The sequence below is a fragment of the Elaeis guineensis genome, chromosome 14 (assembly GCF_000442705.2).
Source record: "Elaeis guineensis isolate ETL-2024a chromosome 14, EG11, whole genome shotgun sequence".
In the NCBI taxonomy this organism is placed as follows: domain Eukaryota; kingdom Viridiplantae; phylum Streptophyta; class Magnoliopsida; order Arecales; family Arecaceae; genus Elaeis; species Elaeis guineensis.
Genome location: NC_026006.2, coordinates 13,888,137 through 13,908,704, shown reverse-complemented (window position 1 = coordinate 13,908,704; position 20,568 = coordinate 13,888,137). Strand labels below are relative to the sequence as shown.

The following is a 20,568-nucleotide window of genomic DNA, read 5'->3' as shown; positions in this document are numbered from 1 at the left end:
ATAGGTCTGAACATCATTCGGCCACTGTACTAATTATCAATAATATATATATATATATATATATATATATATATATATATATATATATATATATTAATTTAGATAGAAGCCCAACTACAATTTCTTTGTCAAAGAAACAATACACGGAATAAATTAGCTTCAAATTGTCATTAGCATTTCTTCTCTTCCTATGCCTGCAAATAATCTATCAGTAAATTAACTCAAAAAATTCCTCCCAAGCTTATTTAGAATACAATAATTTATGCTGGATCTATTTAATAAATATTGCTTAATTTTTTTCCATAGTTGATATAAAAACTCCTGCTGCGGAACTGGCCTGCTAGTTCCATATAAAATGCAGGGTTACCTTTTTAAGCCAAAATTCTAACTTAAAACGATAGAAATCATGGGTCGTTACTTTAAATCTAATATATATAATATAAAATAGAGCTAACGCATTTGTGTGTTTTTGTTCTCCATGTGGCATCAATGCAGGGCCTCCATCCACCATGTTCAAAAAAGGAAACCTTCACCGCAGTTGCAGTGGGGGTCGAAGGTCGGGTGGTAGGAGGGACGGCCGTTGTGAGAAGTTGAAGAATCAGGAGAAGAGGGGGATAGAGAGAGAGATATGGGAGGGGGAAGAAAGAAGAGAGGAAAGAGAGATGGGAAGGAGCGGCGGTGTAGAATTTGAGGACACAGGGGAGGGTGGTGAATAGAATGGATCGATAAGTGCCGGAAGACTATGTTGCTGACCTAAGAGGAAGAAGAGGATGAGGTGCAATAGAGGCGTCCGATCTCGAGACCCTCGATCTGATCACCAATAGATGGCTAGGGTTCGACGATGCCCTGGAGCTCGATGATGGCCCACTCGGTGCAGGCTCCTTCACCACAATTGCAGCAGGGGGTCGAAGATCGGGCGGCAGGAGGGATGGCCGCCATGGGAAGTTGAAGAATCAAGAGAAGAGGGGGGATAGAGAGAGAGAGAGAGATGGGAGGGGGAAGGAAGAAGAGAGGGGAGAGAGATGGGAAGGAGCGGCGGCATGAGATTTGAGGAGACAGAGAAGGGTGGTGAATAGAACGGATCGAGGAGTGCCGAAATATTATGTTGCTGACCTGAGAGGAAGAAGAGGATGAGGTGCAATAGAGGCCTTTGATCTCGATACTCTGGATCTGATTACTGATGGATGGCTGGGGTTCGACGACATCCTGGAACTCGACGATGGCCCACTCGGTGCAGGCCCCTTTGCCGCAGTTGCAGTGGGGGGTCGAAGGCCGGGAAGTAGGAGGCACGACCGCCACAGGAAGTTGAAGAATCAGGAGAAGAGGGGAGATAGAGAGAGAGAGATGGGAGGGGGAAGGAAGAAGAGAAGAGAGAGAGATGGAAAGGAGAATAAGTCTGGGAGAGCTCGCAGAGCTCGTCGGACTTCGGAGTGTCAGAGGTATTTGGGGGTGGAGCCATGAGTGCAAGGAAGTATCGGAGCCAAAACTCAGTAGAGTGAGGAAGAGAAAGAGTATGATGGAAGCGACAGTCCAAAAGAGAACTTGAAATTTTGAACGGTACTTTTATACTCTTAATTCTACAAATAGGTCATACCTCTATTGTTATACAAATAGAGATAATGAGGGATGACTTTTGAAACCACATAATGTTAGATAAATTTTTTTATAAATAAATAAATAAAATTTTTTACATATCGATGAATAAAAATTATCTTCCATAATTGAATGAGGGTGCATTTGTAAAATTTGAGGAGCTCAATACGTTGAATTTTTTATTCAAAGCCTATATGCTTAGAAATGCTTTAGAATAATTCACACAATATCTCTTTTTCTGATTTTGTAATAAAAATCAAGATAGAGATTTCAATAGTATTATCTTTTACTCTCCCACATAAAGATACGACTGTCGCTCACATATCCGGGCCAACAAGAAATGGACACTTGTGATAATGGATAAATAATTATAATAAATATGAATATAAATACTAGATACGGATTTAAATTTTATTCAGATGAATTCAAATATAATAATTGATCAAATTTTTATTTATTTTATTTTTATCTTAAATAAAAAGGATAAAAAAATTTAAAATCTATCTTCTTTTAAAGAGGATGATGGAGAAAGAAAGAAAAGAAGAGATGAAAAAATTTAAAAATAATTAAAAATAAAAATAATAAAAAATAATAAATTTAAAATAATTATATTATTTTGCTAAAATTATATCCCATAATATGGGACTATAACCGTTAAGCTATTTGGTATTATCTATTATATTTTTTTATATTATATTAAAATTTTAATTTATAAAAATATTATTTTAAAAAATAAATACATGCGACGGTATTCTAAGCTACTTATAACTTAAAACGGTAGAAATCATAGGCCGTTACTTTAGACCTTGCTCTGCTTCGTCGGTAATTTCGGGCACCCGTCTCGTCCTCCATGCTCCTCTCCTCCCCTCCAACGCTGCGGGCTCCGCCGCAGGCGAGGCCTCGCTTGGTGCTCTCTCGCCAGAGCTCTCCGCTCCACGCCAGGTTCCCTTTGAAGGCCCGAGATGGCAGCCTGAAAGTTCTCGCGTCGCACCACTCGAATCCGGTCCTCGTCTCCCAATCCTCTCCCCCGCCGCTCGCGACTAGTCAAGGGCTTCGACGCGATCCGGAACTAGGACTTCTCTCCCTGCTCTTTGTGATCTCCGTGGTAACCATCCATCCCTAATCTTATCTCTTTTCGATGATTTCAGCGAGAAAAAGAGCTAAGAATGTGATTTTTTTTAATAAAAATGCGTGCTGTGATGATTTAACAAATAGGAAGCAGGGATTTGGCAAATGGAAGCGGGTTGGTTTTGTTCATAATTTTCTCATTGGTTATTGCTAAAGTTGTTGATGGACTTGGAATTATATTGACGGTAGATCGTACAAGAAGTTCAGGATTTGGTAGCAGATATTGTCTTTACTATTTTAGAGATGGAAGGTTGGATCAATGCTTAAGCAGCAGAAGTGTAGTCATTTCATTGCATATGTTTCTAACCGTATACGATGATGTTAATGACAAGAAGAGGGTGTAAAACTTGCATTGCAAGGCTCAAAGTTTTCTCACATAGTTTGGAAGTCTATATCTCTAAATCATTAATTCCTTATCTTGCGGATGTTGTAATCACTTCATCCCTGCATAACTTGAATTAGTGATGAAATTTATCGCGAGAAAAAAAAAAAAAAAATCTTTACTCTGGAAAGTTTCTTGATTGGGAGAATTTTCTTTGGTTGGGTTACTTTGCAGGCTATGGGAGCATTTTTCTCATTGGCAGTCATTTCTCTTCCAGCCCTGCGTGTAAGAAGAACTTCTTAGTTTGCATGCCTTTATGTTAATTTTTCTTAATATTATTTATTCTTTTAAAGTGATCCTAATGATTCTGTGTGCAGGCCTTTAGAAGGTTGGCAGTTTCAGTGGATGAACTGTCCAAAGTAGTCTCGGAAGAAGTACCTGGAACCTTGTCTTCATTAAAGCTGTCTGGCGTGGAGATTAATGATTTGACTTGCCAGCTTAACAATCTAAGGTGAACTTCTTTATTCAGTGTTTCTTGTCATTACTTCAAAATGTATATCTATTCATCTAGAGGACTTCATTTTTTCTTCTTCACTGTGTTTTGAAGGCAAAGAATATCAGGAAACCAATATGGAAAGAAAGTTAGAACAAATAAATCAACCTCTCGTGGGCGAAGAAGTAATTAAATAATAGACTGAACTCTCTTCTAGATTCAAGTGAACTGGAGTTTGTAAATGCTCGAGGTCTGAAGCTGGAAATGCAATCAGGAGACAGCGTCAGAATAGATTTTACCCTAATTTCAAGCATTCCATGAACATATTTTGTATTTTGGAATATGGATTAATATCTATTAGTTTCCATATATAGACCAAATGACTGGAATGCAAAGTATGTGCTTTGGCCTCTTTTCCTTGAAAAACAGAATGACGAAGACATTTTAGCCTGTACTTTTTGGGAAATATACTTAAACTACAAAAATCTAGCACAGTTATGACATATAAAGTTATACCATATATCTATTCTTTGTTCATTTAGTTTCCGTTCTAGCAGCAAGGGAAGATATTAGTAGTCTATAATGGAAAATATGGCAACATGCTGGGGGTTTCATTGGTTGCAAAATAATATCGGACATAGAGAAGTCGGTAAAAGCAATGACAGCAAAAGTTGACAAGCTTGAAATAAGCGAATCAAGTATGAGTAATCCATTCATAAGGTGGCTGTGGTGAAGCAAAGCACTGCCATTCTTTTCAAAGTACTCAATTTTAGTGTTTTTTTTCCTTGAAACACAAAGCATTCAGTAACCGTATAGTTTATCTGACTTGGTTCATGCCTGATCATGAATTTTACCCGACAGATGCTGGTCTTGTTATCATAGAATGTGAAGTAACAAGCTTCAATGGACTTTCATGATATGGAATTATGTGACAACTAAACCACAAAATGAATTATCCTGCAAATGATTTATCATTCATTTGCTTACTCAATTCTTAATGATATTGCAAGAAGATTAACGACTGAATGCTTGGTAAAACCTTATATTTGATATAGACCCTCAAAGTTGATTTTATTGCATGTTGCACCTGAGTTTATATTGATGGATGTTGGTTTGCTTTAATTGAAAACTTTCTCTCTTGTTTATGTCTTAGGAAAATATGTGCCAAAGGTTGATGCTGCCTTTTTTGCCCCAGCTTTTAGAATTTTCTTCCCAGGCCTTTTCTTTTTGTAGCATACTATTCTGAAATTTCCAATGATACATGAACAATCAGGATGAATAAAATTGGGGGATTAAAGAGTGTCCAAGCAAACAAGAACACAACAGAGATGAGGAAATGCAGGTATAGTGGACAGGTTGAGAAATGCATGTAATAGAGGCAGAAAAGTTGCACTAATTTAGGACATATGATGGAGAATCAACTGGGATAGGATTCCATCAAAAAAATTCGGATAGTGTAAGCATGTCTAATGAAGGTCCAAGGATGCCCCTGTATGCATGTGTGTTGAAATTTAAGGGGTTCGGGAACATAGATATACATGAGTGGAACCTATTGGAATGAAATTGGAAAATCTTGTAGCAACATTAGATGTAGTGCATAATGGGAAGGCTCAATGAGTAGGATTTGATAAAATCAATGTTGGTAGGTTCAACAAGGCCTGTCCAGAGATGGCCAATAATAGGAAAGCTTGAATAATGTGAATAGCTGGGTTAAGGCTTGATGGTTATGTCTTATTATAATTGGCAAGGAAACAAAATCAACAAGAATCCCCTGTTGTGGAACGTCATTTTTGAGCCTAGAACCTTGTCCATCTCAACCAGCATAAATCTTGAATAAATGCTGTATAAGGGGTTTATTCAGCTTAACACCAAAGTTTTATTCATCTCTAGCCAGCATAACTTTATTTTGGTCAACTACGTCATAACCACATTAACTTGCATAAATCTATTTGGCCAATAACTTTGACTTTATTCAACTTTTAAGATAGCCTTAATTCTTCTCAAAAGTGCAAAATAGTTAGCGGTTATTCACTTATTCTATGTTTCCAACCAAACAACAGTTTGCAGCTACTCTGGTTTATTCAAAGCTTCCAACCAAACAGAATTACAGATGTATTCATATGAAAACAAGATAAGTTGAATATACTGGAATATGAAGAAAAAACAACTTAATCTGATTTTTCTTATTCGCAAACCAAACAAAGCCCAGGCTGAATTTGGAAGCAGAATACAAGAAACAAATGCTAATTTATATATTCTACCTCTTTTCAACAAAACAGTCATTTCAAGATAAAGACTAAATCACCTTTATAGAAAGATAGGATTGATATTTCTTAAAAATAGTACTCATCAAGGTTTGCCTGATGGGTACAGGAGTATAGCCAATGATTGTTTCCGTATAGTATCAGTATGTACCGTACGAAGCTAAGGTGCGCCAACCAAGGGAGGGAGGGAGCACAGTCATCGTCATCACAAAGCATCAAGAGAGAGGAGAGAAGAAGATCAGGAGAGGAGAATCGAGAGATCAGGAGAGGAAAATCAAGAGATTGGGACAGAAGAATCAAGAGGGAGATGATTGGGATGTCAAGAGAGGTTTTAAGAAAATGGTTCTTTTGGGAACCAGAGTGACCGGCCAAACTATCCCGATAACCAACCAATCTGGTTCGGCACTCCTGAAACTATCCAGCTCAAGATGGTTCGACAATTCTTAGTACTCATAAATGCTTTACTTTTCTTCTCCTAACCTATTTACTCCATTTAACCTAGGAATAACTTTCTCCTATGAAATGCATTATTTTCCCCTCAATTACTCTATTTAACCCTACTACTAGATTTTTTTTTTTTTTGTTCTAATGATGTGGGAGGTGGTACTTGCTTAATTTTTTTAATGCTCACTGTACGTGAATCTTGGCAGTGGAGCAAATTAAGCTGGGATTACAACATTGTTTTTTTGTTCATTTTCTATACCTAAAAGATGCAATTAGGAGATAACAGATTTGTCCTGCCATTAACTCAATGGAGAATGTACTTTACTGGTGAAGGGGATCACTAAATGATTATAAAGGTTCACCTAGATAATTAATTTTTTGGGGCAATGATGTGCTTATAGCAAGAAGGCATTCTTCTTGAGATTCTAGGAGCTTAGGAGTATATTGATTTGTATAGGTCATGACAACTTGATTGGGATTTCTTGTATTTCAAAATATGGCTTGGGAAGAAGTATACTGGATTTAATAGTTTCTTTGGTTTGATTCTTGTAATTATCTAATAGCACAATTCTAGGATTTTTCAAAAATTTATGGAGCATTAGATAGCATGATTTCCTTTCTCATTTGTTTACCTGCTCTCCAGATGGTGATTGGTAGAACAGATGCTGGATAGGTCTCCATGAGTGGTTTAGCTTTTACAATGAGGAACGAGGAACTGCTACTGTAGCATGGTAGATGACATGGTTATGCTTTGCCTACAAAGTCTTCATGAATTTGGGAGTTTGTGGGATTATGGTTTGAAGACAATTTAGCAAAATTGTCATCTGGCAGAAACATCTCTAACTGGAGCAGAATCTTGATTGAAGTGCTTAATAAGCTTGCAAGGTTATTTGGTGTAAAGGGGAGATTCAGAGGTAACATCTAGGCCTTTTTCATCTATCGGATGCGTAACAAACATCTTGGGTGTGTTGTCCTTCAGCAGATAGAAAGACAATCTGCTACAAGAGATGACAAAAGAGGTAGACATATACCTATTGAAGCAACTTTCTCCTTTATTTGATCTTGATATTTCTCTTTTCAAGATTACAGGTGTGACAAATGAAAACTTGAAGAGCTCGCGAGAAACTTTTTTGGATGGAGAGAGGTGAGATGCTTTGCAAAGAAAGGGAAAGAGCGAAGCAGAAGGGTTTTCTTAAAGTTGGCTTTAGTGAGGATGGAAATTGATTAGAGCTAGTACTTTTATCTCATGATCTTTTTGTTTATTATAATAGTTTTCTACCCACTCTGAAAGATGTTATGCTAGATCAACACATGAAACAAGCTTGATCTACACATGAAAGTTAGTATATGCTCACCCTTCTTTTAGTTATTTGGCTATTACTAGATCAAAACAATTGCAAACCCTTTGTTGCATCTCTTATAACATTTCAATTTCTAAAGACCAATAAATGTACCACTTGTTGCTAGCCTTAGAGTTGGATATGAACTGAAAGGTAGGGAACAGATGTTAGGCGAATAGCTGGTTGTAAGGACCTTCCTCCACGCATGTCCCTATAGCAGTAATAACATGAAAGAATGTAAAATTAATTGCAGGTTCTTTCTTACTGACCCTTCTATCTGAGGCCAAACTTAGTCACGTAGAGGTATGTTCTGCATTGTTCCAATAAGCATTCGTCCAGATGTTGATAACAAGTGCTGACAAAGTTATAATTGGAGAAGATTCATGATGCAAATATACATTTCATAGCTTGGCATACTTCTTGAGAGTCTCTTCGTAGCTCTTCATGCTCTTTGATGCTTGTTGATTACATATTAGAGTAACCCTAGATGTTGACAGAAGTACTTTGCTCCCTGTGGTTGAAGGGTCTCTCTTTCGGATCTGCACCTCCCATACCTGTCCAAGACTAATTATCATGTTAAAAAAGCATCATATGGTTCAACATAGACTAATTGACAAAGTTTAAAAGTTTGTGGTTGTCCATAAAACAGATGAGGCTGCTTTGACCGCTTTCCTCCTGCAAACAGTCAAGTATGGCTTTTTTTTTTTTTTTTTTTTATTGTTGTTGTTTTTATTTGTATACAAATATGATGATTGAAGCAAAATTCATACATAACTAAACCGATGAGATTACACACAGAGAGCTGCAGTACAGTAACTGTAGATTTCTTCCTACAATCCTCATCAAATTTTTGATACATAATCCTGTATATTCTAAATCTATATATTTCATGTCAAGAACTTGAGAGTGACTGACTAGTTGAACAAGTTAGAAATACCATGTTCTTCTATGGTATACCATTTCCTTTTGTAGTGACATCATCTACGTGGAAGAACTTAGGTGCATGTGATGTGGGTGGAGGACAAGACCAGGATTAAATCAGAAAAAATTGCCTGGCCTTTTTTACTATAAGAAATATATATATGTTGAATCCTTTGACCAGGTCCTTGCTGGTGGTGGAAACTCTTGTTTCTAATCCCTATGACTTGTGGCTGAAAATATAGTTTGAAGTCGAGAAGATTAGGGAGTAGATTTGTTTGCTGTTTTTAAGAGATAATACATTAGGTCCTGATGGTTTCGACTTGCCTCTGTTTAAGAATTTATGGATATTATGTATTAGCAAGTGTTCTTCAGAGAATAATAGGGGGATGATTATGTGTATTCAGCTTTTTCATCAAATCTTTCTACAAAGAGATGTGAGGAAAATTAGTTTCTGGACCCAGTGCCCTGATATTAGCATATTTAAGAGGTTCTTCATCTGTTGTACCTACAGGCTTTTATCGAAGGAGCATTACCTTTGAGCAAGCTTTTTGTTGCAATTTGGTATACAGCCACGTGAAAAAGATGTAAGTTAGTTGCATCATTTGCACGGCTGACATGAAGCAGAGTGTACAGCATGTATGGGTTTCATTTTTTGACTGTAGATGAAGGATAAGCATAAATTATTGGGTTAGGTTTCCTTGCTTTTAATGATTGCATGAAAGGCTATTTCAAGAACTACTGAGGATGAAGGTAAGGGATCCTCTCTCTTTTGGTTATTATTATAGATTGTAAATGTTTGTTAAGTTGATCAGGACAAAATTCTATATTAGATTTTGTCATGGTCATGTCAAGAACAAGGGGCTGCATCTTGCATATAAGCAGATAATATTCTCATCTTACAGGAAATGACATCGAATATTCAAAACATTTTCCTGCTACAGTTTGTGGTGGTCTTGTGCCGGAAAGCCAACTTCCTAAGAGTTTTGAGATGAGGTTAAAAACTAATGAGGGCCACATGAAGTTGTTGTTCATGTTGTTTGGACAGTGCACTGCGATTAAATATTTAAACACCCTCTTGGTCTTCAACCCAGGTTTGCCCTAAACAAGAGCCAGAAGTCGCAGTTATGCAAATAATGTACATGAGAATGAGATTGTGTTCCTTGGTCTGAAAAGGCTGCACTAATTACAGCAATCCACTGTAGCCAGTTTCTTGCTTCCCTTCTAATCTGGCAACGAAAATACTGGACAAGATGGGAAATATACAAGCAAACATCTTCTGGGTGGTGGTTAGTGGGTACTCCAAGGTCTGCATGAGATTTCAAGACCAGCTTGGTAAGGTGGACCTATTCTTGGCAATTTGAAAGCTAGTAGTCTTAGTCTTTAAAAATGTCATGTAAATTCTGGGAAGTAGCACCATGATTTATATCAACAACTAAGTACATGAAAAAAGACCTAAAAAGATGATGTTAACAGGGTGAAAGCTTTTGTAGTCAGTGGAGAGGGTCTTTAATGGGTGTGGAGGCTTTTAATTGGTAAGGTGAAAGAGTTGAATTACGAAATGATCTTGGATAGTCATCTGACTTAAAGAAGTATTTCCCTTATCAAGAGTCACCAGATCTTCCAATGTCCTTGCAATTGAGGCAAAAGAGATCTCAGGCAAGAAGTGAACTAGTATTTTTTTTTGAGAGACCTGAGGTGGCTGCTGGCTGGATTTTGAGAATTGTTCACATCACTTCATCAGACCTACTTAATGTCATAGCTGGTGGAGGATTTCACTTTAGTCTCATCCTACAAATTTTCTTCAAAGTTTTTTCCTGTGATATTTAAAGAATACAAGACATCATTTGGTATAACCCTTGAATTTTACTTTATTTGCTTGGAGTAGATGCTCTCCCTTACAAGTTGGTTACCCTTTTTTTTTTTTTAATGAAAGAATGAAATTCCATCAAATTCATAAGGCAAATGACAAAAACATGATTACTCTTGCTGTTTTACTATTGCAGAGAGAATGGTTACATTGACTGCATCTGAAAACAATATCCAAGTGTGATCTCTCTGTATGCTATCTGTTGATAAAAAAAAGAGTGAGCTAACCTTTGTGTAATGTGAAGCATGTGTGTTTCTAATGACATAAGCAAATAGGGGTCATCACTTCATGGAATTGATGGATATTGTTTTAGTTTTTCTTCGTACATCTTGGTGCTTTTGTTCTTGTAGTTTTGTCATGATGGGCATCTTATTTTGAAAGCTTATGAGAAAAGCATTGTTGTAAGAGTGAGAGGGAAAGATGCCTCATTTGAAATTAAGGCCTAGTGCCAGAATGATTTATTTGGATATAAGAGCACTATGTCTCTTCTTTCATCCACCCCTAATATATGCCAGATTTCTTGATATTTTTTGAACTGCAATAATAGTTGTAAAAGGAGATGGACATGGCTATCTTTCTACTTCATAAAGCTGAAGGTTGATGAGTGTTCCCTTGAAAATCTAGGTGCTTTAAGATGAAGTGTGTGATCTGAGTAGCTAAGTATGTAATCTACCTATCATTCTTCTGTCATTCAGGTTAAATGAGAATGTGTTAATTTTCTTTTCCCAGAAGGCATTTGATTCATAAGATTGTAATATTAAGGAGATTATTGCTCTTCATAATTGAAATTAAAGATGTTGATTTGCTGGTTGATATCATTATCAAAGGATGACCCATCAGTACAAGTTCTCAACAGATGAAGCTAAGAAAAAAATATGTACAGGTTTGACTTCTCTGAGGAAAGAAGAATATCCTGAAATACTATGATCTAAAATTTAGTGTGATATCACCACCAGATGCAATCCCACCATTTGGAGAGAGAAAAAGGAGACACCTGAGTCAGGTGAAGCACCACAGACCTTAATCAAGATGATATGGAAGCCAGATGAACGACAGTCTCTTGGTATGCCTTTATTCTTTTGTTTTCTTCTCGCGGACTCTAGATAAACATTCTACGGCACTTGAAGACAACTTGATGATTGTATCTGTGTATGGTTATTGAGTTTGGTTTGTGGAGGTGCGAGTCAAAACTGGGTAGGTACTGTGCAGAAACCTATGTGTCCAAATGCAAGGTCTTGGAGCATTTCATGGCTTGAGGGTGCCATGGCAGCCTGCCATGAGTTCCTTTGTTGCATTGAGAGGTGGGTGGATGATGTTGGTAGTAATTGGTAATCAGCTCAATTTGCCAGCAGCCTGGCCGCATTGGTTTCATAAGAATGGTGGTTTCTCGGGAGCCTGCTGTCTAAATAATTTTGATAGTAAGTTACCGCCTTCAAATGTGATTATCCTGTTTTTCTCCGAAATAAAAGTGGATTAAATTGCAGTATGATTGTTAAGTGTGATGGTTGAATTTGTTACTGACCTTTGACTTACTAACCCCGAAGTTGAACTCTTGGGGTAGAAATTTTCTTCCAAGACATGGTCCAGATTTGTTTTCCAACTTCTTGCTAGCTATATATTAATTTAAGTGAAAGGCAGATGGTGTTTAGGTGCTGTCTCTGTCTTCTTTAATTCCAACCAATGGAGAAAATTATTACTACGTGGACTTTGGACCATCCAAGAAAACATCACAGCATCATTCGGTGATTCAAAATTTCAAAACCTCCTATTTGGTTGAAAAGTGTGAATGGAAATAAAGTAACCATAGTTAGCTGCGTGGAATCTAATTTTTGCTGGATTTTTTTTTTAATCTCACTGAATGATGTGGCGATGTTTTATTGGATGGTCCAAAATCCACGTGATAGAATACTTCTAACTGATAATTTCTCCAACTAGAGGTGGCTGATGTTTTCCAGGCTATCAACTTGCCTTGCCGACTTTTACCATTACCAATGCCATCTCTCAAATCCATAAGCCATCTTTTGGATGATCTCTAGATCAAATAATTGTCCTCTCATGTGACTTTTGGATAAGAGTGCAACTATGCAAGCAAGACAAGGAAGGACTACTTGGCCTACTGGATTGAAACGCGATTTGCCTTGAGCCAAAGAGGAAGATTAATTCTGTTGCTTTACCTGGATGGTTTTGCCCTTCTGGATAGGCCTGGCCTCTGCCTCTATTTCTTCGCCGAGCAGTGCTGGCTTGAGATGGTTGGTGGAGAGCTGAACACCGACTACTCTCCGGAATCCAGTGGCCACATAGGCTCCGAAGCTGGCCAAGGTTTCCGCAATGAGAGCCGACACCCCTCCATTCAGCACATCAAAAGGCTGATTTGATTGATACACACAACAAAAATTTTTCCCTTGGGATACCTCAATTATGTATAGAATAAAGAGGCGAGGGCATGGAATCAGACAGACATGGATTATTGGTTGAGTATTTTACCTGGCAGCAGGTTCTGGTGACCTTGAGCTTGCCTGTAACCTTTTCCGGCGAAAGGAGCTCGTACTCGAAACCGATAGCATGGAGAGTTGGGTCGATGGCCGCTGTCATCGTTGCCGGAGATGAAGATGGTATTCCTCTGGGGTCTGGAGCTGGTGCCATCCTCTTTGGTGCGAAATAACAAATTAAGTGGATTGTTTTATTTGCTCGACCTTTATGATGACGTAGGCTTCAAAGGGAGCCCACTCACCTACCTCTTCTACCACGCACAAAATAAAAAAATATATCAAGCCTGCACCTGCCTCTTCTGCGTACGCACATGCGTAAAAGAGAAAAAAAAAAAAAAAAACCTCCACCTAGAGATTATCTGTACAGTTAGTTGGCCATTTTTCTTTCTTCTACATTCTTTTCCAATGAAAAATGGTTTATTTCTCTTTCTCTTGTTGCTTCTTTTGATGGTCAGAGATTCTTTTCCTGTCTCCGTCCTTTTTCGTCAGCTGTACTCGTAATCAACGGATGGATTAAGGTCGAAGGCACCTCTATTACTGGAGCCCCTATGCCCAAATTGTTACTCTCCCGTAAAAAAAAGGGAGTATGAATTTAGAACCAAGCAAAGCGAGCCACGCTGAAGTTGTCGCATCCTCTTCATCACGTACCTAACCAAGATATGTGATCTGATGGCATGCTGATGCAAGCACATGGTTAGGTATCTCACGGGAGAGAGATCTGAAGCGACAGTGATTAGTTAGGGGACCACCACCGAATTCAGATGTCGACCAAGCTATTGGTGGACTCATTCTTTCAAACATATTTAGCTCTAATTATTAAATAGATGGGCTTAACGGCATCTACAGCTTCGCATGCGGCATAATTTATCAAGATATATTTAATTTATAATCAAAATCAAAATTGAAATATATTAGGACCAAAATTAGCATGATCATATCTCTCAATGAGTTTGATTCATGATAGAAATCAAAATCGAAATTGTAATGAAATTTGAATCCGAAAGAAAAATAGAGATTGAATTTTGGAGATCAAATCATTCCCACTCCTCTTAGAATAGTAGTAGAGATATGACTCCCTGAATTGAGCAATTTAAACGAAAGTCATTCATTTCTATTTATATTTTAAAGTCTAGTTCTTCCTAACTAAGCATGTCTTTAAAGATTTACAAATGGAATTAGTTGCATATGATCTTTGCTTGGATGGTATTACCTCTCGCCCTTTGGATAAGTAGCCTAGTTCAATTCCAAGCACTTTGACTCAGATTTGGAAGGCCCTAGTTTTGCAAGCTTTGGCTTGCTTAAGCTGAAGACTTAGAGAAGGTTGGTGGTTGGACTCCCTCCTAGCCTCAAAAGGAGGGAAGAAGTGCAATAACCATATATTGGCTATGGCACCACTAGCCATTGCTACATGTAACAAAGCTTTAGATGGTAGCACTTTCCCTAATAAAGCTTTTAACAGGAACTTTTTTGCTATCTGACATGTACATTTTTGAACCGTCGTGGAACTTTAATAGCTATTCGGTAACAAAATCGAGAACATATTTTTAATATCAAAAAATGATAATAAAAAAATTTTATAGTTCTTTTAATTATCTTATTATTTGTATTATTAAACACTATTGGTATAGAATATTTTTAATCTACAAATTACTTATTTTAATAATTTAAGCTAAATAATATATTAAATTGTGAATTTTCATATATATTACAAAAATGTAACAATATAACGGTAATTGTATTATAATATGATGCTATGATATTATTATTCCAACGTAATATATAATAGTATTATATTATTATATTACAACCATATTGTATTATTACAATATGATTATTAAATATAATAATCATGATAATAATATAATAATGTTATAATGTAACATAACATCATATAACATAATATAATATAATACACTAATATTTCTAGTATATTATATCATATTTTTACTACATAATGCTATCAAAACTATTCTTATAAACTATTATTAATTTAAAATAATTTTTAAAAATAATATAATAAAAAATTAACTATTTTTATGATGATTACTGTTGCCCAGCTAGATAATCCAAGAGGGAGAGGGGCCATGAATTAGGTTATTAAAAATTTTGACTAAGTAGTGCAGTGAATAAAAAAACTGAACTGAGATCAAATGAATAAGTGAAATAGCAAGCACACAAACACAATAAATTTATAGTGGTTCGGTGTACTTCAAACACTTATGTCTACTTTCTAAGTAATCTCTTGAAAATTTTATTATAATCTACTTGATTATAGTGAGTTTGTTTTACTCGGGCTCACAAATAAATCCAATAAATTTTAGCTTAGGTCAATCAATTAAAATCTTAACAAGTCTTATCCTAAGGCTTCCAATTTAATTCAGGATTTGGATCAACCCAACCTTTCAAGTTTCAGTCTCCACTGAAACTAATACAGAAATTTCATAATGAAAATGGTACAATAATTAAAATTTTTTTTGAATGGTTGATTTGTTGTCGTTGAAGCTCGCTTGAAGAAGCCTTGAATGCTAGCAGTGAATGCACTAGCTTCTTCTTGATTGCACTTAGAAAGAGTCAAGAGAAATTTTGTTTGAGGTAGGTGAACTCTCTTAAAAGCCAATGAATGCTCAAAGTGCTATTTTTCCTTTGAATAATGTTCTACCTTTTTGTTCCCTTCTCTTCTTTTTAAGTTTTGTTGATTCCCTCCAAGTTTTGAATGATTTGAATCTAAAAGTAACCGTTTCTAACCATTATAGGTGCAAAATAGTCATTGAAAATAAGTTTAGACAAAACTGAGCTGACTGCAAAACTAGCCGTTATGCTTGTCAGAAGCACTCGAGTCAGCTCAAAATGGTCTCGAGTTGGCTCGATTTAGATTTGAGCTGGCTTCGTTGCTTTTCGAGTTTGCTCAACTTCAATTCTCAAAAATATGGTGCTCTATTCCTCTGAGAGAGCCAGTTCCAATTTTAGATTGAGTTGGCTTGGTTCTTAGTAATCGATTTTCAACCTTCTATTCTGCTGAGAGAGTCGGCTTCGATTCAGATCGAGTCAGCTCGATTCTCAGAACTTGAAATTCAGCCTTCTGTCCTTCTGAGAGAGCTGGCTTAGATTCAATCCGAGTCGGCTCGGCTTCATGCCAAACTAAACATGCTAGTCCCAGTTCGTGTCTGAGTTAGCACAGTTCATAGGTGAGCTGACTTTGAATCTTCAATAAGATTTTTCTTGAGCCGTTTATCTTCAAAACTATTTTTTTTTTATTCAATTGATCTTCAAACATATTTTGAGCTTTCTAATAGTGTTTTCCTTATACAAAGATATTGTTTGAAATATTTGAGAGATATTAGTATCATTTTATGCTCTAATATTTTATAATCATTAAAATTATTTTTGGGATCAACAATCTTTTTCTTTTTGATGATAACAAAACATTGAGTATATAGTTATGCATAAAAAGTTGCTCAATGTAAAAAAAAATGTATAGTATCAAGAGTAAATAAATGTTATAGATATTTACACTTCATTGTACACTACATGCATAAATAATTGCTGTTTTGACAAGCTGTATAGAAGAAATATATTTTCACAAATCTTAGTTGCATAAAATTCTCTAGAGGTATCAATCTATTTAAATTTAAGCTCTCCCTCAATAAGTGCTTTTTATGAAATGGTTTACATATGAAATTTTTTGTCAGTAGAATAACTTTCATTTTAACTTACAAAAAGCTTCAAATATGTTCAAATATGCTCAATTACTCAATTTTCACCCCTTTTTGTCAACATCAAAAAGAAAGAATAAGTGCAAAGGAGTTAAGATAAACTGTAGCAAATATCCATTTATAGATAGCATTTATTATAAATTTGTATTGTTTACAAAAAGTTACCTTACAAATAATATAACATTTCACATCACACTACATAATAGAGCAAAACACTAAAGATGAGAGACATCAAAAGGCATTTTAAACCTAAGAGAGCTAGTCCTCATCAAGCAGAAATTCTATGATAGGCTCTAATGGATCAGAGGATGAGGAGGGCATAGCTCTCTTGCTTCGGATCCTTACAGAGGGCCCGAAGCCAAGGAGAGGAAAACTAGTGTTTGGCTTAACAAGAGCATTGAAAGGTGGTCTAACTGAGGAAGAGGAGGGGTGTGGCTGACTAGGAGAAGGTCTACGCTAGTTGGGAGGTGGTCGAGATCGAGATGGAGATATTTAAGCAATAAGCAAATCGATCTGAGACTCCATCCTCCACATAGTAGCAATAAGAATTTTGATGCTATCTTGATCAAAAATGATGGCATCCTCAACCTTTTTGGCAACTCGGATAGCCTGCATAGTCAGATGATGAATGTCTAAAGATAAATCAATGTGTTGACTCTGTAATCTCTTCAAGGTCTCAATCCTCCAAGTTAGCCTAGAAAATTTCTGACAAAGTACATTAAAATATTGCTGTGAAGACTGTCGGAGCACATCCCGACTCTGAAGCATCTGCTATTTGAAGTCGCTGAATATGGTCCTTATTTTCTCCACAACTTGCTGAACAACCCCTTCTGTACTGAAAGTCTGATGAATATGAGGGGTATGAAGAGAGCTAAGTGCTCTAGGATGTGCTCTGTTGTAGCTGACATGGGTGTCGGCGCAAGTGTAGGAGAGGATGGTTCAGCTACAGGTGCAGGAGAGGATGGTTCAGCTATAGGTGCAGGAGAAGATGGTCCAATAGAATCTGAAGGGAATGATGATCCAGATGCATGAGAGGGTATCCCCTCTCCTTCCCTCACTCACTGATCATTCACTTTCTTGTATTCCATCCAGTGAAGAGAGTGCTTGGTTTAATAATCAGTGTGTGTGAGAGTCTTGAAATCTTCATCCTCCAACTCAATTTGTGCATCCACAAAGACTAGAGTGAATACCATTCCATAGAGAAGACAGGCTTTGATTTTGTATCTGTTGGCAGCACTTGATTTGCTCTAACATCATAAACGGCAAGTTCATAGTCCTCCCTTCAAACAAATGGTGCATGACATCAAGTTCCATCTTGAAAATCTAATCAAATTTGCCGATCTTAAGGAAAATAATCCTGCTAATGATGCTGTGAAGAAGTCTTAATTCAGTTGACAGTTGGTTAACTTTATGAAAATCAAAGTTTTCTACATCTTCTCTGTAACACCCCACCCTTAAATCGGACGAGGGTACAACAATACTATAGTTGAGATGAGCTTTATTAACATCTTTCACAAGATTCTATAAATCTTGACTATCTTCTGATAACCTACTCTTATTTAATTCAATCAACTTCTCAATCCGCTAACACAAGCATTTCAATTTAACTCATCATCTCTCAAAATCAAATCCAAAATTTCATTCATCATACTATGCTTTGTACATATAGTTTAAAAATAAATATATTTAATATTTACTAATTTTATAATTTAAACACATATAATACATCTCAATATACATTCTTCTCATAAGCTATCATGAAGAGCTCAAACATACCAAAAAATCATAAAACATACCCTTCTCATTAGTTAACATGGCCAATCTTTTCTAATACTAGTGCTGATAATGATGCTGATACTTTACTTTTATAGCTGGCTAAGAGCTCCAAAACTGTAAACAAAAGAAGTGAGGAAGAATGAGACCTAAGTTTCAGTGATGAATAAACAATCTAAAATGGAGAAACATGAATGTTTAGCTGTAATATTGAATATAATATATAAAGCTGAAACTGCTGATATACTTTCAAAATTTTAATATGCTAGATAAGAATGAACCATGTAATGAAGTATACTGTTGCTGGGCTATTACCGACCACACCACAGAGCACCACTTTTATGCGCAGCTGATACATAGCAATGCATGCTGCTGATAAGCCCCATCGGACATGTTGAATTTTTTGCTGTTTACTGTTATTTGTGGTGTCGGCTATTTTTATACTGTATAAAATGCTAATGCTGATGCTAAAGCACGCCTTATGAGTTGTTCACCCTCATGAGTAATCTTTTCAATGAATACTAAATAAAGTCTCGAATGCAGAAAAGCTAAATTTCAAATGCTAAAAAGCTGACTCAAAAATATTTTCAATCCAAAATGAATTTTTATCCAAACTGAATACATATACACATATATGTTCTTGAATAACATTTCACTAAGGTTCATTTCCTGTTTTCAAGCTTGCATATACATATATAAGCTGAAGAATAATAGAAATTAAACTTACTTTTTAATATTAGTCTCTTTCATAGCAAATATCATAAGGAAAAATATCAAGATTAGATAGAAAAATTCACTCACCTCATGATAGCTACTTCATTATCTTGATGCTTGACTCACCCAAGGCACCCATTGAGCTCTCTACTTCTTCTATAAATTGGTACACACTTGTTAATGCTATGTTTATATGATACATAAACATGAGAATGCATACTTTGCTTCTTTATACTTATTTTTTAACCCTTTCAATCCTTGCTTTTATTCTATTCTGTTTTGCCCTATTTAGGGTTCACTAAACCTCAACTTATGGTCAAAAATTTTCAACAATTCAATCATATTTTATTCTCACAAGTTGTCTTAAATTCAGCCAACACAAATTTCAATCTATTTACTAAAATAATTCAGACTAATTTCAATGAATTCTGATAGTAGAAAATTACCCTCAAATTCTAGTTTAAACCCATAATTTGGTTCATCAAAATTTTAAATCTGATAATAATTATTCAAGATTCAATTTAAATCTAGTTTAGGGATTGAAATCTTTATCTCCCTGCTAGGATCAAGGCAAGTTCCTCTCTTTTTCCAAAATCAGCAATTTCAGCAATCTTTCTTCTTTCAATTTAAAATCACTTCTTCCAGCTAATTTTTTTTTGATTTTTGACTGAGAATATGATCTTCTCTAGCTCCCCTCCCTCTCTATTCTCTCTGTTTTAACTCAAAAATTAAAACTGCAGCAAGGAAGAATCGATTGACAAGGTTTGGAATACAAATAAAATAAGGAGCAGCTTGACACCTTGCTTGCTAGGTGTCAACCCCCAAAGAACCCAGCAATTAATGCACTTGTTGATGTGCTAACAAGTGGAATTTTAGCCCTTTCTTTACATAATAAAGCTGTTGAGTTAGCCCCCTAAGATTATCTTTTAAAATCAGAACTTAAAATATCTGGGATCCACCTATTTTTATTGCTCTACTGCAGCCGAGTCAGCTCATCTGAATCCTGAATCGGCTCACCACACACACACTGCCACCCATACACACACACACACACACACAATTCATGAAATTTTCATCTAATTAAATTCTCCAATTCCATCTTTGGTTAATAGTTCATTTCAATCCGATTCAACTCAGATTGATTTTTCATCTTCAATTCCCTATTTGCTATGAATTCTCATCAACTTTATGCTGATTTCTCCTTCAACTTACTAGGCATATTCAGTCCTAATTACACTATAACTTCTAATATTTCTCACTATTTTTATATGCTACTAAAATCCCAATACTGTGATATATCTCTTCATACTGCTAAAGTTTCAGTGCTATGATACCATTCTGCACCTTTCCTCTACACCATTCAAGTTTAACTCTTAACAATCACTAAGCAATTCTTGACAAATTTTTCTCTCTAATATTCACTACTTCTTTTACTTTAAATTTCATGAATCTATACTACAAAATCTGCCATGTTTATCATTTAAGATATCCCCTACAAATATCAGCT

At 36.0% G+C, this 20,568-nt stretch overlaps 2 protein-coding genes across 7 annotated transcripts; one reads left to right on the top strand and one right to left on the bottom strand.

The window, feature by feature from the left end:
* The first annotated feature begins 2,366 nt into the window (after positions 1 to 2,366).
* LOC105035780 (uncharacterized) lies at positions 2,367 to 11,789 on the top strand. Of its 6 annotated transcripts, XR_830392.4 has the most exons (5): positions 2,369 to 2,698; positions 3,278 to 3,328; positions 3,421 to 3,554; positions 6,888 to 7,263; positions 7,334 to 7,662. XR_830392.4 is itself a non-coding variant. In XM_029262052.2 (4 exons), the coding sequence occupies exons 1-4, from the start codon at positions 2,444 to 2,446 to the stop codon at positions 5,962 to 5,964; spliced, it is 495 nt and encodes a 164-aa protein (XP_029117885.1). In that variant the 5' UTR covers positions 2,367 to 2,443; the 3' UTR covers positions 5,965 to 6,852. The 6 variants fall into 6 exon arrangements, 5 of the variants coding, with proteins under 5 accessions (XP_029117885.1, XP_073104771.1, XP_019702996.1 ...); XM_029262052.2 differs by lacking the exons at positions 6,888 to 7,263; positions 7,334 to 7,662 and adding an exon at positions 5,910 to 6,852 and having other exon boundaries at positions 2,367 to 2,698; XM_073248670.1 differs by lacking the exons at positions 6,888 to 7,263; positions 7,334 to 7,662 and adding an exon at positions 11,256 to 11,789 and having other exon boundaries at positions 2,368 to 2,698.
* On the bottom strand, positions 7,799 to 13,065 carry LOC105035778 (1,4-dihydroxy-2-naphthoyl-CoA thioesterase 1). Its single transcript, XM_010911474.4, has 3 exons — positions 12,857 to 13,065; positions 12,547 to 12,738; positions 7,799 to 8,138 (listed from the first exon to the last, which is right to left on the bottom strand). The coding sequence occupies exons 1-3, from the start codon at positions 13,013 to 13,015 to the stop codon at positions 7,986 to 7,988; spliced, it is 504 nt and encodes a 167-aa protein (XP_010909776.1). The 5' UTR covers positions 13,016 to 13,065; the 3' UTR covers positions 7,799 to 7,985.
* Positions 13,066 to 20,568: the final 7,503 nt, after the last annotated feature.